Below are 21978 nucleotides of genomic sequence, written 5' to 3' on the forward strand. Positions count from 1 at the left end.
CGTTGAATGACCCTTTTCTCATTAGAACCGTGAAGTTGACTATTTACTGTTTTACTTAGGAATTGGAATAAATTATAAATTTTTTATTGTAATTTATTTTAGGTTTAGAACGACCGTTCATTATCCTATACCAAATTTGATTAACTAGTTTCTTAGGATAGAAATTTTCTGTTAACATTATGCTTTTTATTTCTTTTATACACACTTTATATGTGATTCTATTGATTCATTTATAAAGTTTATCACTCTTTTATTTTAAACATTTAATGCAACTAAGGGTAAAAATTCAATTATTTCTAATTGCTGATTTCCTTTTTTGTCCATTTACTTTTGGTTTTCTTATTCTGCATTATAATATCTGTATAAAGAAACCTAAGGAATACTAATTAATTATCTGTTTATCTATAGTAAAACTTGTTATTTTATGGTGGCTATAAACTTTTTTCAATATTTGATTATAACTATTTGTATCTTCATAAGTAAAAATCATCAATATACAGTTTTACAAATTTAATCCTTTTTTGTAATCTAATTTTTAATATATTTAACTATTCATATTAATGTCACTCAAGTTTTTATCTTTATAAGTAACAAATTATAATATACTGTTTTACTAATGCAATCATTTTTTTAAATCTACATTTTTATCTATTAAACAATTCATATTAATGTCACACAAATTTATTGATAATATTGATCATATTTCATCTTCATATTGAACCTATTTAGAGTTTAAATAATTATTTGTAGCATTCCTTCTTGTATTTGAAAAACAAATGTAGTCCAAAAATTATTCCTTCTATAAATATTTTTAAATGGGGGTCTTTTATTTCATCCCAATTATCATCTAATATTAGGTTTAACAGAAAGTTTTGTCCATTTCATAAAACAAAGAGAGGTTTGATTCAGCTCAATAAACCATTCTCGAACATATTCAGAAACTAGGGTTGGTGTATTAACATACAAAATGGGTGCCACATTATTGTATGCCACTTGAGTGCCAAATCTATGCACATCTCTGCTTGCACAGAAAAAAATCGAACCCTTTTTGAACTGGATGATAACTGATGAAGAAAAGTAAATTACTTATGAAAACATTGGGATTCTGGTTATGACAGCTACCAGAGTTGCTGCCACCTAATTACCAAAGTAGAAGTGTCAAGATTCTCGGGACTGCTGAGAAATAAATATTAACTGCCCCAGGTGGAAATTGAACCCACAATGATCCGAACTGGGCTCTTTGGGATCCACATCCCAACCTGCACACCCATCATGTCCCTAAAGTAGAGTAATACCGATTCTTAAGAACGTAAATGATACAATAAAAGAAATATTATCCAAATCCTTAAGTCCCAATACTATTAAGTCGTTTCATATGAAATGTCAGTTTTCACAGGAAAAATTATTTAGTAAGACAACTTTGTGAAATGAAAACACTTTTATTCAAAATATTAAGCCTCATTTTCTATACATTTTTCACCATGTGTTATAAATTTTTCATTGATCACATCAAAATGTGTTTTTTGACCTGAGAATCATTTTTTAAAATTTTACTTTTAAGGAAGTTTTACAAATTTTTGAAGAGATGAAAATCTGTTGGGAATAAGTCTGGCGAATGAGGTGGGTGTCGGTGTGGAAGAACTTGTAACACAGCTTGTTTAGTTTCCTCACTGTCTGTCATGAAACATGAGGTCTGGGGTTCTCATGTAAAATTATAGGTCACTTCTGGTTAACCAATGTAGGTTGTTTTTTGACAAGTTTTTGATGCATTATGTCAATATGACTGCAGTATAATGTGGATACGATGGTTTCACTTCTGAGTAAAAAGGAGAAATGAACTATTCTTGCCAATGACCATCACACTAATTTTTATGGACGCCACTTTGATTTTGGCATGTGTTCCAGTCTTTAGTTGATATTTAACGACTGACCTGAACAATGCCTGTTGTGATATACAATCCACTTTACATCACACATAATTATCCTTTTGAGAAAAGGCCCATTTTTTGCCCAGTAAGCAGGCTTTCTGGAGGAGGTCTTCCTCTGGGTTATTCATCCAAATCCATGTTACCAGCCAAGTATTTTTCAAAGCACCAGCGATTGGTCCATTCATTACATACCCTTCCCCTGGTAATGTTTCTTGCAGCTCAGGTAGCCAAGTCTCCATGTTTAAACTCAAAAAAAAAAATTACTCAAAAATCGTGTGTTTCCATTGTCATATTTGGTGGGTTACTAAACAATGTGCAGTAAATTAGAATAATAGTAAATATTATTTTTTAAAAAAGAGGATTAATAACAGCTCATTATAATCTGTAAACATAAAGATAATAAACAACAAAAGTTCACAAATTCCACTTTTGAATTTATGTATTGTTTATTGATAAAATAATAAAGGAAGCAAATTATAATCAAAACAAATTCCTGCTGATGATAGCCATGAGAAAGTTACGAAGCATCAAAGAATTACATGATCCCTGATTCCTCTGGAAAGCGAGATTGAAATACCTTTCATTTACAGGAAGTTCAATAATTAAAGATTTTTAAAAAGGTTACATTATTACTAATATACTTGTATTAACAATTACTTTATTTAATTAGATACTGATTTTAACTTAGTATACGTATCTTAGTATTTATCAATTTACCAAGAAAAATAGTAAAGGTAAAGTTTTTATTATTAAGACCTATAATGTTTATAATAAAAATTATTTGATATTGTAGACAAATAATCACCTGTTGTTCCATATACTTCTAAATAGGTCCAAGCTTTCCCTAAGTCGGTTTTGGGTAGGGTCTTCTCTCAGCACCATATTATAGGATGAACATGCAGTGACAAATATAATGGCAGTGACATCATTGAAACATTGGATCCACTTCCTTCGCTCGTCTCTTTGTCCTCCGACATCAAACATACTGCAAAGCATCAGAATGGTTTATGTTTGATAAACAGCAGATCAATGGAAATGAGAGATTCATTATAATTATAATTAGATGTTGAATAATAAAAGTAAATCTCTGCATAGATATTATTTATTGATCTTCTAGATATAGGCATGGTTAAAATAATAGTAATTTATAATTTAGATACTAGGAGTATGAACTTTATTAACCAAATTTAAAATATAAAAGTTATTCAAAAAAGTTAGGTTAAAGAACAGGGTGAACAAGAAGAAAATTTTGGAAAAACTTAGGAGTTTGAATTTCTAGATAACATTTTAGGAAATAAGTCAAGTATTAACTTTTAAAAATCGTGAATTCAGTTAAATTAGAAAAAAAAAATGTTTTTGTTCTATACCTATGGATCCTTCAGGTTTTTGGAGAAGTAAAAGTTGATTAAATTAGGTTGAAAAGTTGGTTAAAACCTATTTTACTTTTAATATACTGACATTATACAAATACTTTAATGGACAGATTAATACAACTCCTGAGAATTAATGGTAAACAGCAATAAAATAACATAATTTTGTATGAGGAGAAGATGGTTAGGGATGCGGTCAGTGGAAAACACAATAAGTAAAAAACTTATATATTAGTGCCAACCTTCCGACCAGAATTTCATGCCTTCATCAAGGATAAGAATAAAAAAAAAACAATATAATAGCCATAATGGACAAAAGGAAATATAGAATAACTAGAAACATAAAACAATAATAGAAGATAACAAATAATATATGTAACTAAGTAGTAATGAAGAAAATTTAGAGTGTAATATTACAAAAATATTGAAACTGTATGGGAATATAGTAATATTAAAATTAAGAATGAATGGAAAAAATTATTAAATAAATAAGTTAATAAAAATAAAGATAAAGATATGAAAATAAACTAGGTAACTACATATACTAATTGAAAATTATTTAAAATTAAAGTAATATAAAAAAATTATGAAGAAAAAGTTATGTTTGATAATTAAATATGAAAGAAGAATGACAAAATTAAAGAAGAAGATATAAAGTTATATAAGCTAAGAGTAATAAGTAATAAAAATAATTGAACAATGTAAAGTTTAGTTCTTATTCTATTAAAGTTTATTCATCAACTACTTATTTTTTAATAGTTAGTTAGTGCAACTTAGATCTTATTTCTTATTACAGTTTAGTTTTCTTTATACTAGTTCATACGTTGTCTAAAAGCATTTCTGCTTTCGGATTTCTCCAATGTATTTTGTAATTCACGTTTTTCCTACTTGTGCTAGTTTAATTGGAGTTGAAACCTGTCTTCAGATGGTATATTTCCTATATCAACTATCTATTATTCTTTTTCTTACCATATCTTCCTTATCTTTCCTTATTCTTTCTTTCTCACTCACTTTATTGTTATGTAAACCACATCGAATACTGTATATAAAATTCCCCTGAATCATGAAGTGAAAGAGAGCTTCAAAGAAGAAAACATGAGGGAAATGGATACTAATGCTAACTATGAAAATATTATTGGCAATGATCAAAATTAACACAATTATGTTACTAAGAAAATGTTTAAAATACTTAAATTTCCCATATTTTCATACGGAGTAGACGCAACAGTTGTAAGCACTTGGATTTAAAACATTAAAAAAATGAATGGAATATGGTCCGGGTGCAGACAAAAGTTTTTTTGACCGCACCCGGACCATATTCCATTCATCTATACACACGGTCAATCAATAATCTTCCATTAAAAAAATGGATGGATCAATTAAAAAGTATAAATTTTTAGTAATTTTCAAGGTTCACTTTTTGAAATGATAACAAATTAAAATTATTTAATTGATCCAAACAATTTTTATTTACATTTCAAATCTCAAGTGCCTAGTACTTGTGCATCTATCCTATAACCTTCATATCTTAGCGTATATAACAGAAAGATAAAAGGCTAACTTATATTTTTTAAAAAATTAATGACACAAAATGTAAAAAAATTTAATTTTACGATATAATTGTATACAATATTTAGAGCTATTATTTCAATCAGTGGGAAAATTGTCACATCATAGACCACCTTTATTATTATATTATGTTATCTTTTCAGGTAGTTGTTGGTAAAAGTTTTTTTTAACCTAGAAATATATTTTCCTGATTTTGGGACTGAAATGAGTGGATAACCGAAAACTAATTGTATGTTCATAAGAACGCCTTTTGTGTGCTTCTAACGCATTAGCAAGGTGCAACCAGAATAATTCTTGTTTCAAGTGTGTGTTGACAAAGAGTTTGAGAGAGAGAATAGAACAAATCTTAAGTTTAATTAACTATTTTTTTTTTTTTTTTAATGTTATCAAGTAAGTGTAAGTAACCAACTTAGTTTGGTGCCTACACTATAAGGAAAACAATGGGATTAGACAATAAGATATATGAAGGATCCAATAAAGTACTTATGATATCAGGGAAAAGTTATTTCAAATCTGTGGTGCATTATTGTGAAAGGTGTGGATTAAGAAACAGAAGAAAATTAAAGCATAACATAAATGATGATAGAATTCGCAAGAGCATAGAGGGAAGGGATCAACTAAAAAGGATTCTAAAATCTTCTTGGACTTAGTTTATAGCAAAATAAAATTCAGATGGGTAAGGGGAAAGGTATATCTGACATTCATCAGGATATAGGTAATAACTGGAATAGAAACTGCACTAGGAATAAGTAATTTCTGAACTATGAGAAAATGAAGTGAGTGACAACACAGGAAATAGGAAGGGATTTTCAAGGTGAGTGACTACAAGATACTACATATAACAGTGAACCATTCAGTAACATCATATAATTGGGGAAAAGCTTGGGGGAAAAAGTGCCATGATCAACCTTGTTTAAACCTCAAGAAGAGTACTGGAGGACAAGAGTACTGGAGAAATGGATCTATGAAATATAAATTATTTCTGAGGTAGTGAAATAATCATATAAGTTTTTTTTTTTTCAAGATGGCTTAGAATGGGCTAACCAAAACCTTTGAGAGAAAGCAGGTGAAGGAATGTAGGTATATACCACGATTTGGACATGGTCATAAGTGGAAAACAAAATGACAGGATGCTGAAATAAGGATAGTATTTTACATAGGGAATCATTTACAATGAGTTTCTTTCATGCATTATAGGATTAAAAGTAATGAATGATTAAGATTAATTGGTACCATAGAAAAATCGAGAGGAAAGAACAAAAATGGTTCAATAGGAATTGAAGTAGGAACTATTTAGATAGGAAAGGACTTTACAAGGAATATGCCTTAAACCACCTTCTGTTTCATCTTACATGTGAGAAAGCAGTGTGATATTGTAATCTACAGAGGAATAGAGACTATATAGCTACTAGCATTAACAATTGGAAATAAATGTTGCCAAAACCAAATATTTCGTTATAGGAGAGGTGTCAAGGCCTAGAAAGGTGACCTTCTAAGAGAACCAGCTAGTCTACCTTGCCTCTTCTGTGAATCGAGACAATACTTCTCAAAAAGAAGTCAGGTATAGGATTGTAGCAGCAAATTGAAACAATTTCCAGAAGATCAAGGATGCATCTCAATAAAATGATAATGCTCAGTCGATTTTGCAGGTCTTCATATTCAATATTCAGCAACAATCATAATCCCATAAAATGATATAAATAACAAAACATTTACAAGCTTATATTAAACAGAACAAACTATTGAAAAAAATACCAACACAAATAAAGAAATTAAGTATACAAAACTTTATTATTATATTAAATAAAAACGTAATCCATGAAAGGGTGATAAAAAGTGGGGTCTACCAAGTATTAAAGGAAAAAAATTTCATTATAAACTCAAGATATGTGAATACGTAAGAAAATATACTATTTACCTATTTTATATTTGGAAGGATTAGGTTCAAGAGGGTTGTAAATTGATTCACTAGACTTTTCTTCTAGTTAGAAACTGTGGTGAGGATGAGAATCAAAGGATGAAAAAATCAAAATAATGATAAAAAGATAGACAATGTTTTAGACAATATAGGGGAGGTATGGTTAAGAGATTGTTGTGTTTTATTGGGAGAAATTTTTTAGGTAATTTTGGTTTTGAATTAATTTTTAGTTTTTCCAATTTACCAGGACTATATTCACAAACTGGTTAACAAAATCAAATTATTCTGGTGCACTTATAAACTGATTTTCACACCATCCTTACAATCAGAAAATTAGTGCAGCGATAAATCTTAATTATCATTTTCATACCAAATCTGATCCTCATCATCATGAATGATTATTAACCTCATCATTTTAATGTTATTAGAGTGACTCAATTTTAAATTATTTAATTATTATAATCATCTGTACCATTCAGACAAAGGCGTAGTAGCACCAATCATAACATCAAGGAATGGATTGATTCTATTTGAAGAAGCTATATCTGGACCTGTCTCAATATATGCAGCAGGAGTTATGTTTAAAATGTAGTTCTTTTAAATACTTTAAGAATAGTAAGAAAAGGTGTAAATATACGAACAATAATAAACAACAGAAAGTGGCAAGCTTTGTCCCCCCACCCACATCAGAAATCACTGTATATATAATAATAAAAACAAGGCTTAGCAAACTGATAATAACTACTGATAATAATTCTTAGTTTAAGAAAAAATTAAAATACTAGAAAATATACAAATGCACTTTCGGAACTTTAAATACTCACTGAAAGTTGACTTTTTCCACTTGGAACCTAGTTTCAAATATTCCTGATGTTAGAACTCGACACCTCAGTATATCCTAAAATTAAAACTATGGTTAAGGACAGATCAATTATACTACAGTTATATAGTAAGTTATAAAATTAATAAATTATTTATAAATTCAGTATCTAAAAAGAGGTAATATTAAACAAAGAATAAATACCAATGAGAGAAGAATATACCAAAATGTATTCATTTTTTACCATTAAGTTTTGAAAGGCTTTTTTATTATTTATGTACACAAGTTAGGTAAAATATCAAAACATACTGTATAAGTTACTATTTTTTTTTCTTAAATTATCTCGGAAAAAGTAGAACAAAGTAAATGAACTGAAATTAAGCATTTCATATAACTTTATACTACCATTACCTTTAATATTTTTTTATATTGTATAATCCAGTTTTCTTAACTCTTATCATTATCATTTCTACCTTTTACCCATACCACATTTTTCTTTCATCATTACATTTTTATGTAATCTGTAATCATAATTTACCCAATATGCTTACCGTTTAATCAGTTATTATGTCTCCTCATTTAATTAAATTAATAATTCTTTTCAATAATATATATTATGATGCAGCTGTTCACTTTTTTATGCTAATGCATAATTATTTTTGTATTTATCTCTATCCTCTTTTTATTTTATTTCAATTTTTTTATTGTTTCGATACCTCTACCTTTATATTTATTATATTCCCTTTTTTTACCATTACATTAAATCCATCTTCTATGTATCTTTTCATTCTATCCCTGATGAAGACCTACAATGTAGATCGAAACATCAGCAAAAGATAAGTAAATAGATAATTACTATTTTTTCTTCCTTCTTGACCACAACCCTGACCATCTCCTCCTTATTAACTTTATTTATCTATTATATTTCCTTGAACTTATTCATAGTTTAGTTATTTCTTCATTAGAAGCATTCTTTTAGCTGGATAAATTTAATAATACTCGTCCCCATTGCTTTTAATTTAAATTCATCTGGCCAACCAAGAAACTTTTGTTATTTGCTTTAGAGTAGAAAACCACTTTTTAGATTGATGCTTGCGTCACTTCCAATGGCACTTTTCGACATTTAACTTGAAATGGAGTATAGTTTTTTAATTATGAGTAGTAATTCTAAACACTTTTAAGCTGTAATAGATTCAAAATATTTATCTTGTTTCCTTTCCATTCTTCATTCTTACAAGCCATTTCATCTTTGTTTTCAACCTCTAATTCTTCTAAATCATTTAAGTAATTTAGAATATTGCAATTTTTTTACCTAGCAGTACTTTTATAACATCTGAGTTACCTTAAAATTTTATTTACTAAATTAATTCAACATACCTCACAATTTCTAATGTCCTCAATCTCCTTATGATACTCATCTAAGTCTAGTTTAAGTATGATTTCCTCAAATGCCCTTAATATAGTATTATTTCAGCAATATCCACTACTTTCATAGATAAATTGAATTATTACCTCAATAACTTTTTTGATGCAGGGGAAATGTTTATATTCAAGCAGCTTATCTTTTCCCCTTTCAAGTATTTTATAAAATACAATTAAATAAGTGTTCTCAGCACACAATAAAAAGATATTTAGGAACAGACTCAAAGTTCTGCTAGATTTATCCTACCTCCGAATATTGGTTAACTATTTTTATTCTAAAGGGTAAGTGTGCCAGTTATTGATAGGTCAATCTATGTTTTTGAATATTTGGTGCCACTAAATATTTCAAAATAGGTGCCAGTTTTAAACTAAGCCCTACTTTATCTGATCAACAACTTCCCTTCAAAATGAAGTCTCCGGTGACCAAGAAAAAAAGGGAAACGAGACAATATGTGCATCAGTCTTTATGTGCTCCTTGTATTAAGTGTTTCAACTTAAGGATGTGTGTTGTGTTTTTGTAGAATACACACTTGTTTTAATATTTTCTGGGTTTCTTTCTTATTTTCCTAGTTCGTGTTATCTTAAAATAAGCATTTTATATGTGTTTTGCCTGGAATAATGTAAATTTAATTAGAAATGGGTATGTCAGTTATTCTTTTTATTGTTTGGTCACAAAAAAAACCTATTTTCCCAATAAGACACAACACTGTCAATAATTCTTTACAATAATCTTTTGATCAGTTTTTGAATATAAATGCAATGGTGATTCAGATGTTCAAAATAATGAGTGATTCCAGTATTTGACAAGAGGTTTCAATAACTGAAGAATGTGGTTGTCAGTAATTGGAAGATAAATCTCCCACTTATTGTCAACCACTGTTCTAGTTATTGACACCTAATTAATAGTTAAGCATAACAGATTATACATCTATTGTCTAAGATTGTATAGAGATATGCAGTTAACAATTTTTTTTACACAACACATCCAACTGAGAAATAGAAGAAGAGAAACAGATTTGGCCAGAAGACATTTAAAAAAAAGTCCAGGATGGTATCAGGAAAGGCCATGCAAACACAAATCAAGAGGATAAAACTAAGAAATACAAAGAAGTAGATAAGATAAAGGATACAGCTCTTGTACAACCCCAGAAAAGGTATGAGTAGCTTTAAAAAAAGAAAAAGCATGAAAATAAGTTGAAAAAGAAAAAAAATATATATATTCCAAATAAGATTTCCCTGCTAAAGAGAAGAACCAGAGCTTGTAGGAATATGAAAAATTTAAGAAACTTCATTAGAAACAGAAAACGACAGGAAGCCTCTTCGACCTCAGATGACCACAAAGAAATGGATTTAGATAATGATGTTAACCAAAATAAGACAGCACAGAAATTTATAGAAATTAACAAAAATCAGCAAACGAAGACAGTTGAATCAAAGAAAATTTCAATGAGAGAAGATTCTTGCCATGAAGAAAATGAATGGAATACTTCTTTTTGGAGAAGTCGATCTTGACTATCATTCTGTTATTAGTACCTTTACGGCATTATCGAATGAAAATTCATCATGTGATGATAATAATACGGAAACAAATACAAAAAAAAGATCCAGCCAGTTGTATGATATGGATAATGTTATAGCTTCTAAATGATTTGATTTTGATGTTTCAAATAATCACAATTAAAATGACAAAAGAACAGATATAAAAGTAGGTTGAGGTGGGGGTCGCTTATGGGCTTTTCGAGAGTCCTGATTTTATTTGTTTGGTGGGATATTCGATCATGCAGGAGTGTTTCAGTTTATTGTTAGTTTTTAAATTATTTTCAATATGGAGATTTTTTTTAGGTTTCAAAGGATCTTGAATTGATTTGTTCAATCGGATTTTTGATCATGCATGCACATTTTGGTTGAGTGCTACTTTTGCTGTCTTCGATGAAGAGATCAATTATTGAGATGATTCCATTTTTTGAATCAGATTCTTACAGCGCATACGCATTTCAATGTATTGTTACTTTTGTCATTTTTGTTCGACAAGGGTATTGTTTATTAGATTTTCATGATTCCTGAGACATGAGTCCTGTTTCTTTAATCGGATTCTTGATCACACATATGCGCCTTTTGATTTATTATTACTTTTGGAATTATCTTGGGTATTGGGATCATTTATTAGGTTTTTGAGAGCCTTGGTATTATTTTTTGAATTGGACTTTAGATCGCGCATGTGCATTTCAAATTATTGTTAATTTTGAAATTGTCTTCAATATGGAGACTGTTTATCATGTTTTCGGTGGCATTGATTTAGTTTTTTTTAATCAAATTTTGACATTGTTACTTTTGTAGTTTACTCTGAAATGGAGATCCTTTATTAGGTTCAAGACAATCATATATCCAAATTTACTAAAGTATTCATGATTGCAAATGCACATTTTGAGTAATTGTTACTATAAAAGCAGAACATAAAATTAGCAGATGAATCAAACTATCGCGACCTACTCACTACTTGAGGATTCCCAGTTCGCCCTATTCCTATCAACACCTACTGTCACCTCTGTGGTGCTCTGTAGAGTGTTGGATGGAACTTGTAAAGGACAGAGAAAGGGTTCATCATGCCTATCAGTTCAATAGATTTAGTGGAACCTCTTGGACACCCAAGCCAAGTGGAAGGAGCTTGAGCTGAAACTGGATAGCAGAGGATGCATACAAATATTATTAGGATGTATACAAAGATAGACCTAGGGGACCCCATTGTATGTAATGCTCCCTGCAGGGAGGGGAGGTAGAACCTGCAGGGCTTTTTAAGAACCCTTATTCTCTAGGGAACAAAATGAACCCGAATAATAATAATAATTTTACAATTTTTCTTTCTGGTGGGTAGGATTCCTACTCCTGAAGTATATTGGACCAAGCAGGGCTAGTTTTCTAACTGTATCATGGGACTTCAAGCTCACTATCAATGATAGTAGAGATGTGGGCAATATATCAGTGCAACAAAAGCGACAGGGAAATGAGTGGTGACACCAGAGATGAAATCCCCAGATCCCGAACCCTCAGAGGTAACAAATGGTCTAGATCACAGAGACGAAGGCTGTGGCACGGTCTCCAGATACTGTGGGACTGCAGTTTCAGCTGACAGGGATTGGAGCCCAGCAGAATCTAAGACATCCATGGAGAAAAGAATCAAATCCTCAACAGGGACTTCTGCCCCAGTGGGGAAGAAGACCAGGATAGGGGGATAAAGCAGGTCAACCTTGCCAGTGCTGCCAAGTATAGCAAGATTACTGTTATACCAAACGGATATTCGCCTGTTAACTAGCCAGGGAACAAAGCAAGGAGGTTCATGGGCATCTGATCCATGCTTTGGACCAAATAACAAGGGGGTATACACCATAAATTTATCAATTTTATTTAACACCTTGGGGAATGCATTATTGTATCTAACAACTAGACCAGCAGGGACTGGCAGTCAGAAGTCGTTTCGAGAGCTAGTGTAAGAGAGAGTACTATGTTCTAAACTGGCAGTATGAATGGATTGAGTAGGGACTTTAAGGTTCTTCTTTCTCTAGATATCTTCTTCCCTGGCTAGAGAGTACATGAAGATGTATTTAATACTCAAATGTTCCTGATGTTGACCAGTGGCTGTTGGTATTTGGTATGAACAATATGGCTTTTAAGGGTTTTTTAAAATCCCTGTAATCAGTCTTTGGACCTTGAAGGTAAGAACCTTTTGATAAATTTTTGTTTAAAAAAGGTTTTCCCCAAAGTTTAAAGAAGGCGGAGGCTACCACCAATTGTGAGGCTGGAGAGGAAGGTCGTTTCAAGTGGTACCAGCGAGGAGATTAATACTAATATTATATTAATTCAAGAATCTCTGGAAGAAGAATGACAGGATAAAGGAGCAGAGTATGCTCGGTTACAGCATTATTACTGTATCAATGCTTGCCAAACCAGCATCCTGTACAAGAACAATTTAAAAATGATACCTTTCTGGTATCTCTGTTCTAAACATTAACCATAGGTAGATTACAGTATCCTTTGTGAATCCCCAATAATGATGACATCCTTACTGTGACCTCAGGAGGTTGGTAGACAGGATAGCTGACAGGAGCACTATGGTAGCTTCCATGGAACTAACATCTATCATGGCCTCTGTGAAAGTATCAATATCAAGAAGAGAGGTTGTTATTGATATATTTCATTTATCACCCTATTAGATAAATTTCAAGCTATGATCTAGAAGTCCTTAATAAAGACAATAATACAATCTTTATTAATAAGATGACAGCAGAGGTCATGGACATCACTATTGATTTCACACAACATTTAAGTCCAATGATCAAGGGATGGTACGTTTTGAATGAAGAATCATCTGTATATCAGATATAATGTATTTGTTAGGTGGCCAAGTCAGTGTACAGGAATTTAAAGCTTATGAACTGGAAATCTTACTGTACACAACTTGGAGAAGTCAAAACAGCTGTCAGTTAGGAGCTGATGGCAGCTGGAATGTCTCAACACATCACTAACCGATGCTATAATGAGATCATTCATTGATAATAAAAGTGTAAGTAGGATCAGATCCAACAGGAAAGCTACAGGATAAGCTATGACTGATAAATTCTTTTGTAAGAATTTAAATCACTCAGTATTGATGGTATTTTCCTCAAGAAAGGCCTACTGGTACTTAAACCCCTATTAGTATTACTAAAGACTAGTCAGACACTTAGCCACATACCGAATAGTTGGGGGGGTGGCATATCTGTGTTATATGACTACTCGGTACAGAATTTATGTTAAGGACAAAAATAATATTTTGTAAAATGATCAAACTTGCTTAAGCACATAATAGCTTAATCTTCCTGAATAAAAAATTGCACTAAAGCTAAAAATAAAAACTTGCATGTCGGAACTGAAAGTTTTTGTATTATCAATATTGTCTGGGCCATAGAATGGAGAAATGCATAGAATAACAGTAACATACAGCGCCAAAAATAGACATAATACTTACAAATAAGGAAGTTTTTTATTTTTTATTTATGTCTGTACTAAAAAAAAGTAAGCTTCTCGTTACACCGGGTGCAGACGAAACCCAGTGCACCACATTTTTCCATACAATTTGAGGAGCACTCTCTTAGATAAAAGTACATATCTTACACAGATGAAAGTACCTATATATTAAACATCCGTAGTTTTACAAGGGCATACTGTAATGCCAATAATTTCTCAGGAGTAGCTAAATATAGACAGAGGATTGCTAAGAGTGTTAAGGATAGATGATTTGGAGGAGGAAAGGATTAAAAGGGTTTTTAATGAAAAAGTCATGGATTAAACAAAACTAATGAAACAGAAACTCACAAACAATGAGCGAAGGCAGAAGTTAGGAACACTTTAAATGAAGTTGTGGTGTATGAAGTGTTGGAATAGAACTAGGAAAAATAAAATACTGAATGATTTATTGAATAATACACAAAAACAAATGGAGAGAGGAAGAAAGGTATAGCGAACATTTTGAAGAGGTCATTATAAGAAAAAAAAATGAGTATTGGAGACAAAAATAGAAGGAAATTTTACAAAGGAATAAGAAATTGAACAAGATTGGATTGCTATAAAGATAAACAGGGAAACTTAGTTGGATCAAGAAAAGAAATATTAGATAGATGGGTGGAAAATTGTTTTGAAGAATTAAACCAAAAAAGTATGAAAGTGAATAATGAGGGAGCACAAAAATTAGAGGGAAAGTTATGTAAAGAAGAGGAAATACCGGAATATCGCCAGAGTAATAAAAAATAGAAGAAATAATAATGATTTTTAAGAATAATAAATCTATGGGAGCAGACGAAATACAAGAGCAATTGAAAAATGAAGGAGAACTAATAAAACAGATTTATGACTTCTTGTATTTGACCTGGGAGCAGGAAATTATCCTTGAGGGATGTAACATTAAATTGTATTTCTAAAAAGAGGGCCAAGTTGAATTATGCTGACTATAGAGGAATAGCACTACTGCCAATGGTCTATAAAGTCCTCACAATTGGTATATGACAGAAAGATTTAGATATAATAACTAATGAGAATTAGTTTGAGGAGACCACCAACAAATGTTGCTTCTGGAAGAATAGTATAGTAATAATAATAATATCCATACTTATAAAATCAAAGGAACCGTCATGGAACACCAAGGTAACAACAGTTCATAAATAAGAAGTTCGAGAAAAATGGCTATCGATAGGGAAGCCTGGTAAAAAAGATACCCCTTTCAGGAAAAAGTTATAAACATTGAAGAAGCGAGGTTTAAGAATAAAACAAGAAAGTTTTTTTAAGATATAAAGGCCGCCAAAGTAAATTCTTTTAATGAATCAGGTATGCTGAGAGACAAGAAGAGTAAGCTGCTTGCTGTGGATAACAATGGATAACTTGGAAAATTAAGAAACAATAAGCACCTGGGATCAGACAAGATTCCAGAAGAGTTTCTTATACAGGGAGGAAGTAGTCTCTCTATCCAATTAGTAGTAACTGCTTGCATATGCAGACAATGTATTGATTGCAGGATAATCACTTCAAGCAGAGAAGGATGCATTCTGTAGGTTGGAAGATGAGGCACAGAAAATGGGACTCCTTTTCAATGAAGACAAAACTTAAGTTCTTTTAAGAAAGACAAAGCCCATACAGCCACAACAGCACTATATAATAGGAAATCACATCTTTCAGACAAAATCCAGCTTGGCCTGTCGCAGGTTCAAAATTAATAATATCCATAATGAAGTGAGGTAATAGAAACTAGAATAATGGCACCCAATAGAGCTTATGTTTCTCTTGGGAACATTCTGAAAAGTAGACAATTGAGCCATGCATCCAAATTTAGACTATATAAGAGAATGCTGCTACATACGTGCGCAAAACTTGGACCCTTACAAAGGCATCTGCAGAACGCATAGATTTTTTTGAAAGAGAAATTCTAAAATAGATAGTAGGGCTTAAACAGGAGGAAGGAGTTCTCCGTATAAGAATTAAAAAGGAGGACTACTAAATGTATGGCGATCTAGCAGTATTCCATTTCGCATGAGTTCAGTTTATGAAATGGTTGGGACACGTCCTGAGAATGGGTGAAGCGAGGTCAGCAAGAAGGTTCCATAAAGGGAAGCTGGATGGAATTAGGTCTAAGGGAAAAACGAAGGAAAGATGAAAGGATGGAATAAAAGAATATCTATCAGGTGAGTAACCAACAAGGATGAATGAAGTGAGCCAAGGGGCAAAAGTGAGCCAAGGACCGCTAAATGCGTCTATTGTGCCATTAATGAATGAAATAAGAATTAGCAGTAATTTCATTCATATAAGTAAGTCAACTTTGCTATGGTAGCTAATATGACTAGTAGATAATAGAGAGCTAGTATAACAGATTTATACTGAACTACTAAAAAATGAAGGATGATTTATCCCTTAAGATTCTTTGGAGGGTCATTAAGAAATATGAGTACTAATTTAAATCAAAACTAGCCAAACAGTTTCAAAGAGCAGATGAATCTCCCTCCCCCCTCCCAAAAAAAAGAAAGAAAAAAGAAAAAGAAAAGGACTAAATTAACTTTAAAGCATTTAGTCAGCCAATAAGATACACATAAAAAAAGGTTCATTCAAAATGGTCAAATCATTTAAAAGAGTACAAGTGTTCACTCATTCAAAGAAAAATATGGGTTGAATTACAGCAAATTTTCAACAAAATCAGTCAAATCCTTCAAAATTGTTGATAACCTTAAAAAAAGAGGGACTTATTCAATATTAATTAATTATTCATCAGGTAATTAAAAGCTTTAGCTACAATAAATTAAGTGAATGTTTTATCAATTGATTAGTTATTGATTAATGTATTTAGAAATGAAAATCTTATTTGAGACTGACAAAGTTAGTCTTAAGTAAATGAATAATTTAATTGAGACAGACATGTGTCATGTGTTTGTTGTCACAACTAATTTTTAGGAATAAAATATATAATTATAATTAACAACAACAGTCATGAAATCAAGACAATTAGAGTAAATATTAGTGAAGTGATTGGCACATAATGGACTGATAAATATTTTCTTGACTAATCAAGCATCGGTATACATTTTTAGAAGTCATAAGCATAAGGATAACAAAAACCAGTCATTAACATAAAATATTTCTAAACATTGTAGAATGAATCATATGATAGCCACTAAGTCAATTAGTCTACACATTTAAATTAAAAACAAACTTACCTTAAATAGTTACTACTAAACATTAGGAAATGTCTTTTGATTGTTTTTCATTGTTTCATACTTTTAAACAATCACTGGAATGGACAACACACAACAAAACTAGTTATATTTATATTTTTGTTTCTATCATAATAAATAAAAATAATTATACTTTCATAAAAATTGTATAAAAAAAAAATTGTATTCAAACCATGCTTACCTGCTCTGAAGGAGTGTAGTTGGGTTGTTTTATCACATTAACTCGGTCCAAGAAACTAAAGAAAAACATATTTTATTACCATTGATTATTACAAAAAAATATAGTATTAAATTAAAAAAAAATACCAATATAAAAACTAGTTTTTAATACAATACTGTGGATCTTATTATGGCATAGTAGAGTTATAATATGACAATCAATTTGTTTTCATGTGCAGAATAAAAAAAAAAACTATCAATTGGCCAAGTAGATTAGAATGGCTGTTATGATGATAAAGCCTCAATTATAATGACGAATTCTAACGAGAAATTGCATTCTGCAAGGATTTTGTTCGTTAGGGTCATTCCATTTTCCGCCCTGTTCCTACGCAAATCATCAAAAAATGTTCGCGGTTTTTAGCGATTTACACCTTCAAAACGCATCGGATCAAAAAACTCCGGTATGAATTAGTCTTAAAATCTGATTTAGTATCAGATTCTATACAAAAAAGAACCCCACAATATTGGAAATTCCAGAGGTACTCTGGTAAAGAACTCAATGGGGTTAGTAAATCAACGACACCCTGAAAAGATATGCTTTTGTTATGACCAAACGAAAGTCAAATAATTCTAAATATTGTATAGGTAAGGAAAATCAACATGTATAATAATAGTACACCTTAATATATTTTATTATTAGCTGCAGATAGAACAGTATATGAGTCTTCCAAAACATTTCATTCTACCCAAAATATTATAGAACAAAAATCATAAAAAAATTTAGTGTAAAATTACAAATATTTTTATTTAAATGTATAGCAACTAAATTTTTGATTATTAAAAAAAAAATAGAGCAATTATATTGACGTGGACATTTTATGACCACTATAAAACAAGAAAAAAAATCATTTAACGACGGGGCACAACTGTAATAATTATAAAATCTTTAAAGAGAGGAGCAAACAAGATTGACTCAGAAATTAGGAGAATGTGAATGAATATATACTTCTAGACTATCTAGGCAAAAATGATTCCAAATTGGTCTGGCTTCTGTGGGAAGGGGGCCAAAAATAGAGAATACCAAACAGTCCAAAATATGGTGCAAAGCAACACACTGTAACGGAATCTGATGAACCATATCAAAGGGTGAGAACATAGGCACACCTTATTTGGCATCTACCTGGTCTGTTACATCTAACAAGCTTGAAGAAATCGTCAAGTGGACGAATATCAAGCAAAGAAAAACAAAAATATAAAATTTCAAGAGATATAGAAGTTTATGTATCAGTACATATACCGTATAGACATCGCAGCATTCGTTGGCCTTTCTACGAGTTCAAAATAATGTATTTATGGGATGTCTTAGCAACACGCCCGGAACTTTTAGCCTATCCGGACATGTTTCTTTCACAGAGGCTGGTAACAGAGGGCTCACCCAGCCAAGTCAGAAGGTTGGAACCGGTCGGAGACTAGCCATATCCGGTGATAGATCCTCTATACCAATAGATGGAGCCCCCTGGTCCTCAGACCTATAGATTTACCCCTCCCTCTTCTCCAGCCACAACGCTTTACATAAAATAAGAATACTTAATGTTTGTGAACTGGACAGAAACTTTGTACGAGTAACTTGTACTGGTTTTGATATCAGAGTGATTTGAATTTAGGAAAATTCGACCAGTAAAATTCTTAGTCCTGTGGAAGGACCTTAGTCTAGGCAAGGAGCCCTAATAGTACAATAGCCGGGAAGAAAAAAAGACAGTTATTTCACCCCAATTTTAGAAATTACTTTAATGAAAACTGTGTGTAATTACTAGTCTATATTGATGAGTCTGCCAAGTATAGGTAAAAGGAATAAAAAATGGCGGCTGTTTCAAAACCTTAAAACACATAAATTTTCCATTCGGAGCTCTATATCTTAAAAACTACCCACAACACTAGAAAAACTATGAGAACATTATTTAAAGAAGAGTAGATTTGCTGAAATGTTACCCCTAATAGAGAGCTATTTACGTACAACAGTTCTCGAGATATAGCTTTTTAAAAAGCAAAATTTCTTAAAAATGTACTGAAAGATTAGTAGTTAGTTAATTTAACTTAAGAAATCTATATCTCAGGAACTATGTGACGTACAGATGTCTATTAGCACTCAAATTAAAGCTAGTTTAATGAACTATAAAGTAGTTTAGGACCTGTACCTGCGTAAGAATAGTTTTTCATATTTGCTAAAATAAATTGATTTATAGTTGTTCGGACAATACGTTTGATTAATGAAAAACATTATTTCAGAAAAAACAAGACGTACAGGTATCTGCGAGCACTCAAATTAAAGCTAGTTAAATTTAGCATAAAATATTTTATAACTTTTATCTTTGTAGGAATAGTAGTTTTTATGATATTAGAAATAAAAAATTCACAAAATGTTAATTTCTAGTTGTTCCTATAAAATGATTCATTTTATAGAAAATATATCTCTAGAACCATAAGATGTACATATGTCTGCCAGCACTCAAAATAAAGGAAATTTAACTTACCATAAAGTAGTTTAAGATACGGATCTTCGTAGGGTTAGTAGTTTTTATGATATTTGCATAAGAATATAAATTTAGAACATGAAAATTTGTTCGAACAACTAGAAATCAATTTATTTTAGCAAATATCATCAAAAGTGCTTCTCCTACGAAGATAAACTTAATAAACAACTTTATAGTCCATTAAACTAGCTTTAATTTAGTGCTAATAGATATCTGTACGTCGAATGGTTTTTGAGATATAGATTTTTCAAATTAAATTCACTAACTACTGATCTTTCAGTACGTTCTGTACATTTTTAGGAAATGTTGCTTTATAAAAAGCTATATCTCGAGAACTATTGAACGCAAGTAGCTATATTAGGGCTCATATTTTAGCAAATTTACTCTAATTTAAATGATATTCTCTTAGATTTTTTATTGTTGTTAGTAGTTTTAAAGGTATAGAGAGCTCCGAATGAAAAGTAAATTATTTTTAATGTGTTTCAAAACATTAAAAAACTGAAATAATGTTTTTCATTAATCAAACGTATTGTCCGAACAACTATAAATCAATTTATTTTAGCAAATATGAAAAACTATTCTTACGCAGGTACAGGTCCTAAACTACTCTATAGTTCATTAAACTAGCTTTAATTTGAGTGCTAATAGACATCTGTACGTCACATAGTTCCTGAGATATAGATTTCTTAAGTTAAATTAACTAACTACTAATCTTTCAGTACATTTTTAAGAAATTTTGCTTTTTAAAAAGCTATATCTCGAGAACTGTTGTACGTAAATAGCTCTCTATTAGGGGTAACGTTTCAGCAAATCTACTCTTCTTTAAATAATGTTCTCATAGTTTTTCTAGTGTTGTGGGTAGTTTTTAAGATATAGAGCTCCGAATGGAAAATTGATGTGTTTTAAGGTTTTGAAACTGCCGCCATTTTTTATTCCTTTTACCTATACTTGGCAGACTCATCAATATAGACTAGTAATTATATATAGTTTTAATTAAAGTAATTTCTAAAATTGGGGTGAAATAACTGCCTATTTCTCCTCTTGGGCTCTTGTACTATAAGAGCTCTGAGCTTTCTGACTTTCATCTAATTTAAAATAAATTGGTATCACCATAATATCAAGATGAGTACAAATTACAGTTTCAATTTAGAAAATTCTCAGTTATATTCAGGATATATCTGGAAAAAAAAATTCAGATTTTTAGACAGGAAACTATTTTAAGATAAAAATAGTTCACCAAATGTATTATCAAAGAAATAATGTTACGGATTTTGATATAATGGGAATCCTGGTCTCAATCTTTAAATAGCCTTAAAATAAAATGATTTTTTTATTTTTGGTTACACAACATTATAGAACCAAGTGTAATTAAAGGAACTAAGCACATTGGAGACAGACATGTAATGTACTTCTTTTGTCAGGTCTTGATAAAAGGAGATAAATTGTCTGATGAGCACATAACATTTTTGTAATGTGCATTCATTAAACTGAAAAGGAAAAAAAAGGTATGAAGAAACTTAAAATAATCTAGACTTTTTGAGAATCAATTACAAGAATTAGGAAAGTATCTATATATCGATCAACAAAATAGTTTTACTTATATTCTTTTTCCTCCGCTATAGCTCCTTTGATTCCATTAACTCTTGACCAGTGTTAGACTGAGGACCCTGTAATTATTTAGTTCCGAGCATTAATATGTAGATATTTATCAATAAATTCATGTAGATTAATAAGTGAAAGTTTTATGCTAAACCAGAAAACACCGTACCAGGAAAAAAAAAATTGTGACCCGGGCACACGCGAAGAATTTTATCGACCGGTTGCTTCCCGTCTGGTCTAGTAGTCGATGAGACGCCTACTGAAATTTAAACACAGCTTCTATTTTACCGGTAAACTTAAAACGGCCATTAAATTCGTAATAAACCTAAGATTTCCTGTTCTACAGTAACCTACAGACGGCCCGTAGCCGAGGGAGTTAAGGCCTCTAACTTAGCAACCTCGTTAAAAAAAAAAAA

The 21978-nt window shown here is 31.0% G+C and overlaps 1 protein-coding gene across 2 annotated transcripts in view; it reads right to left on the minus strand.

The window, feature by feature from the left end:
• The window catches only part of Galphas (G protein alpha s subunit), a 208604-nt gene that overhangs the window by 9442 nt on the left and 177184 nt on the right, over window positions 1-21978 (minus strand). For both annotated transcript variants that reach the window (XM_067046126.1, XM_014422658.3), the window contains 3 exons: window positions 17455-17509; window positions 7610-7683; window positions 2734-2913 (listed from right to left, as the gene is read on the minus strand). In XM_067046126.1, coding sequence (XP_066902227.1) covers window positions 2734-2913; window positions 7610-7683; window positions 17455-17509 — 309 coding nt within the window. The remainder of the gene's footprint in view (window positions 1-2733; window positions 2914-7609; window positions 7684-17454; window positions 17510-21978) is intronic.

This window comes from Halyomorpha halys, unplaced genomic scaffold (genome assembly GCF_000696795.3).
Source record: "Halyomorpha halys isolate HHAL.00 unplaced genomic scaffold, Hhal_1.1 Scaffold384.1, whole genome shotgun sequence".
Taxonomy (NCBI): Eukaryota; Metazoa; Arthropoda; class Insecta; order Hemiptera; family Pentatomidae; genus Halyomorpha; species Halyomorpha halys.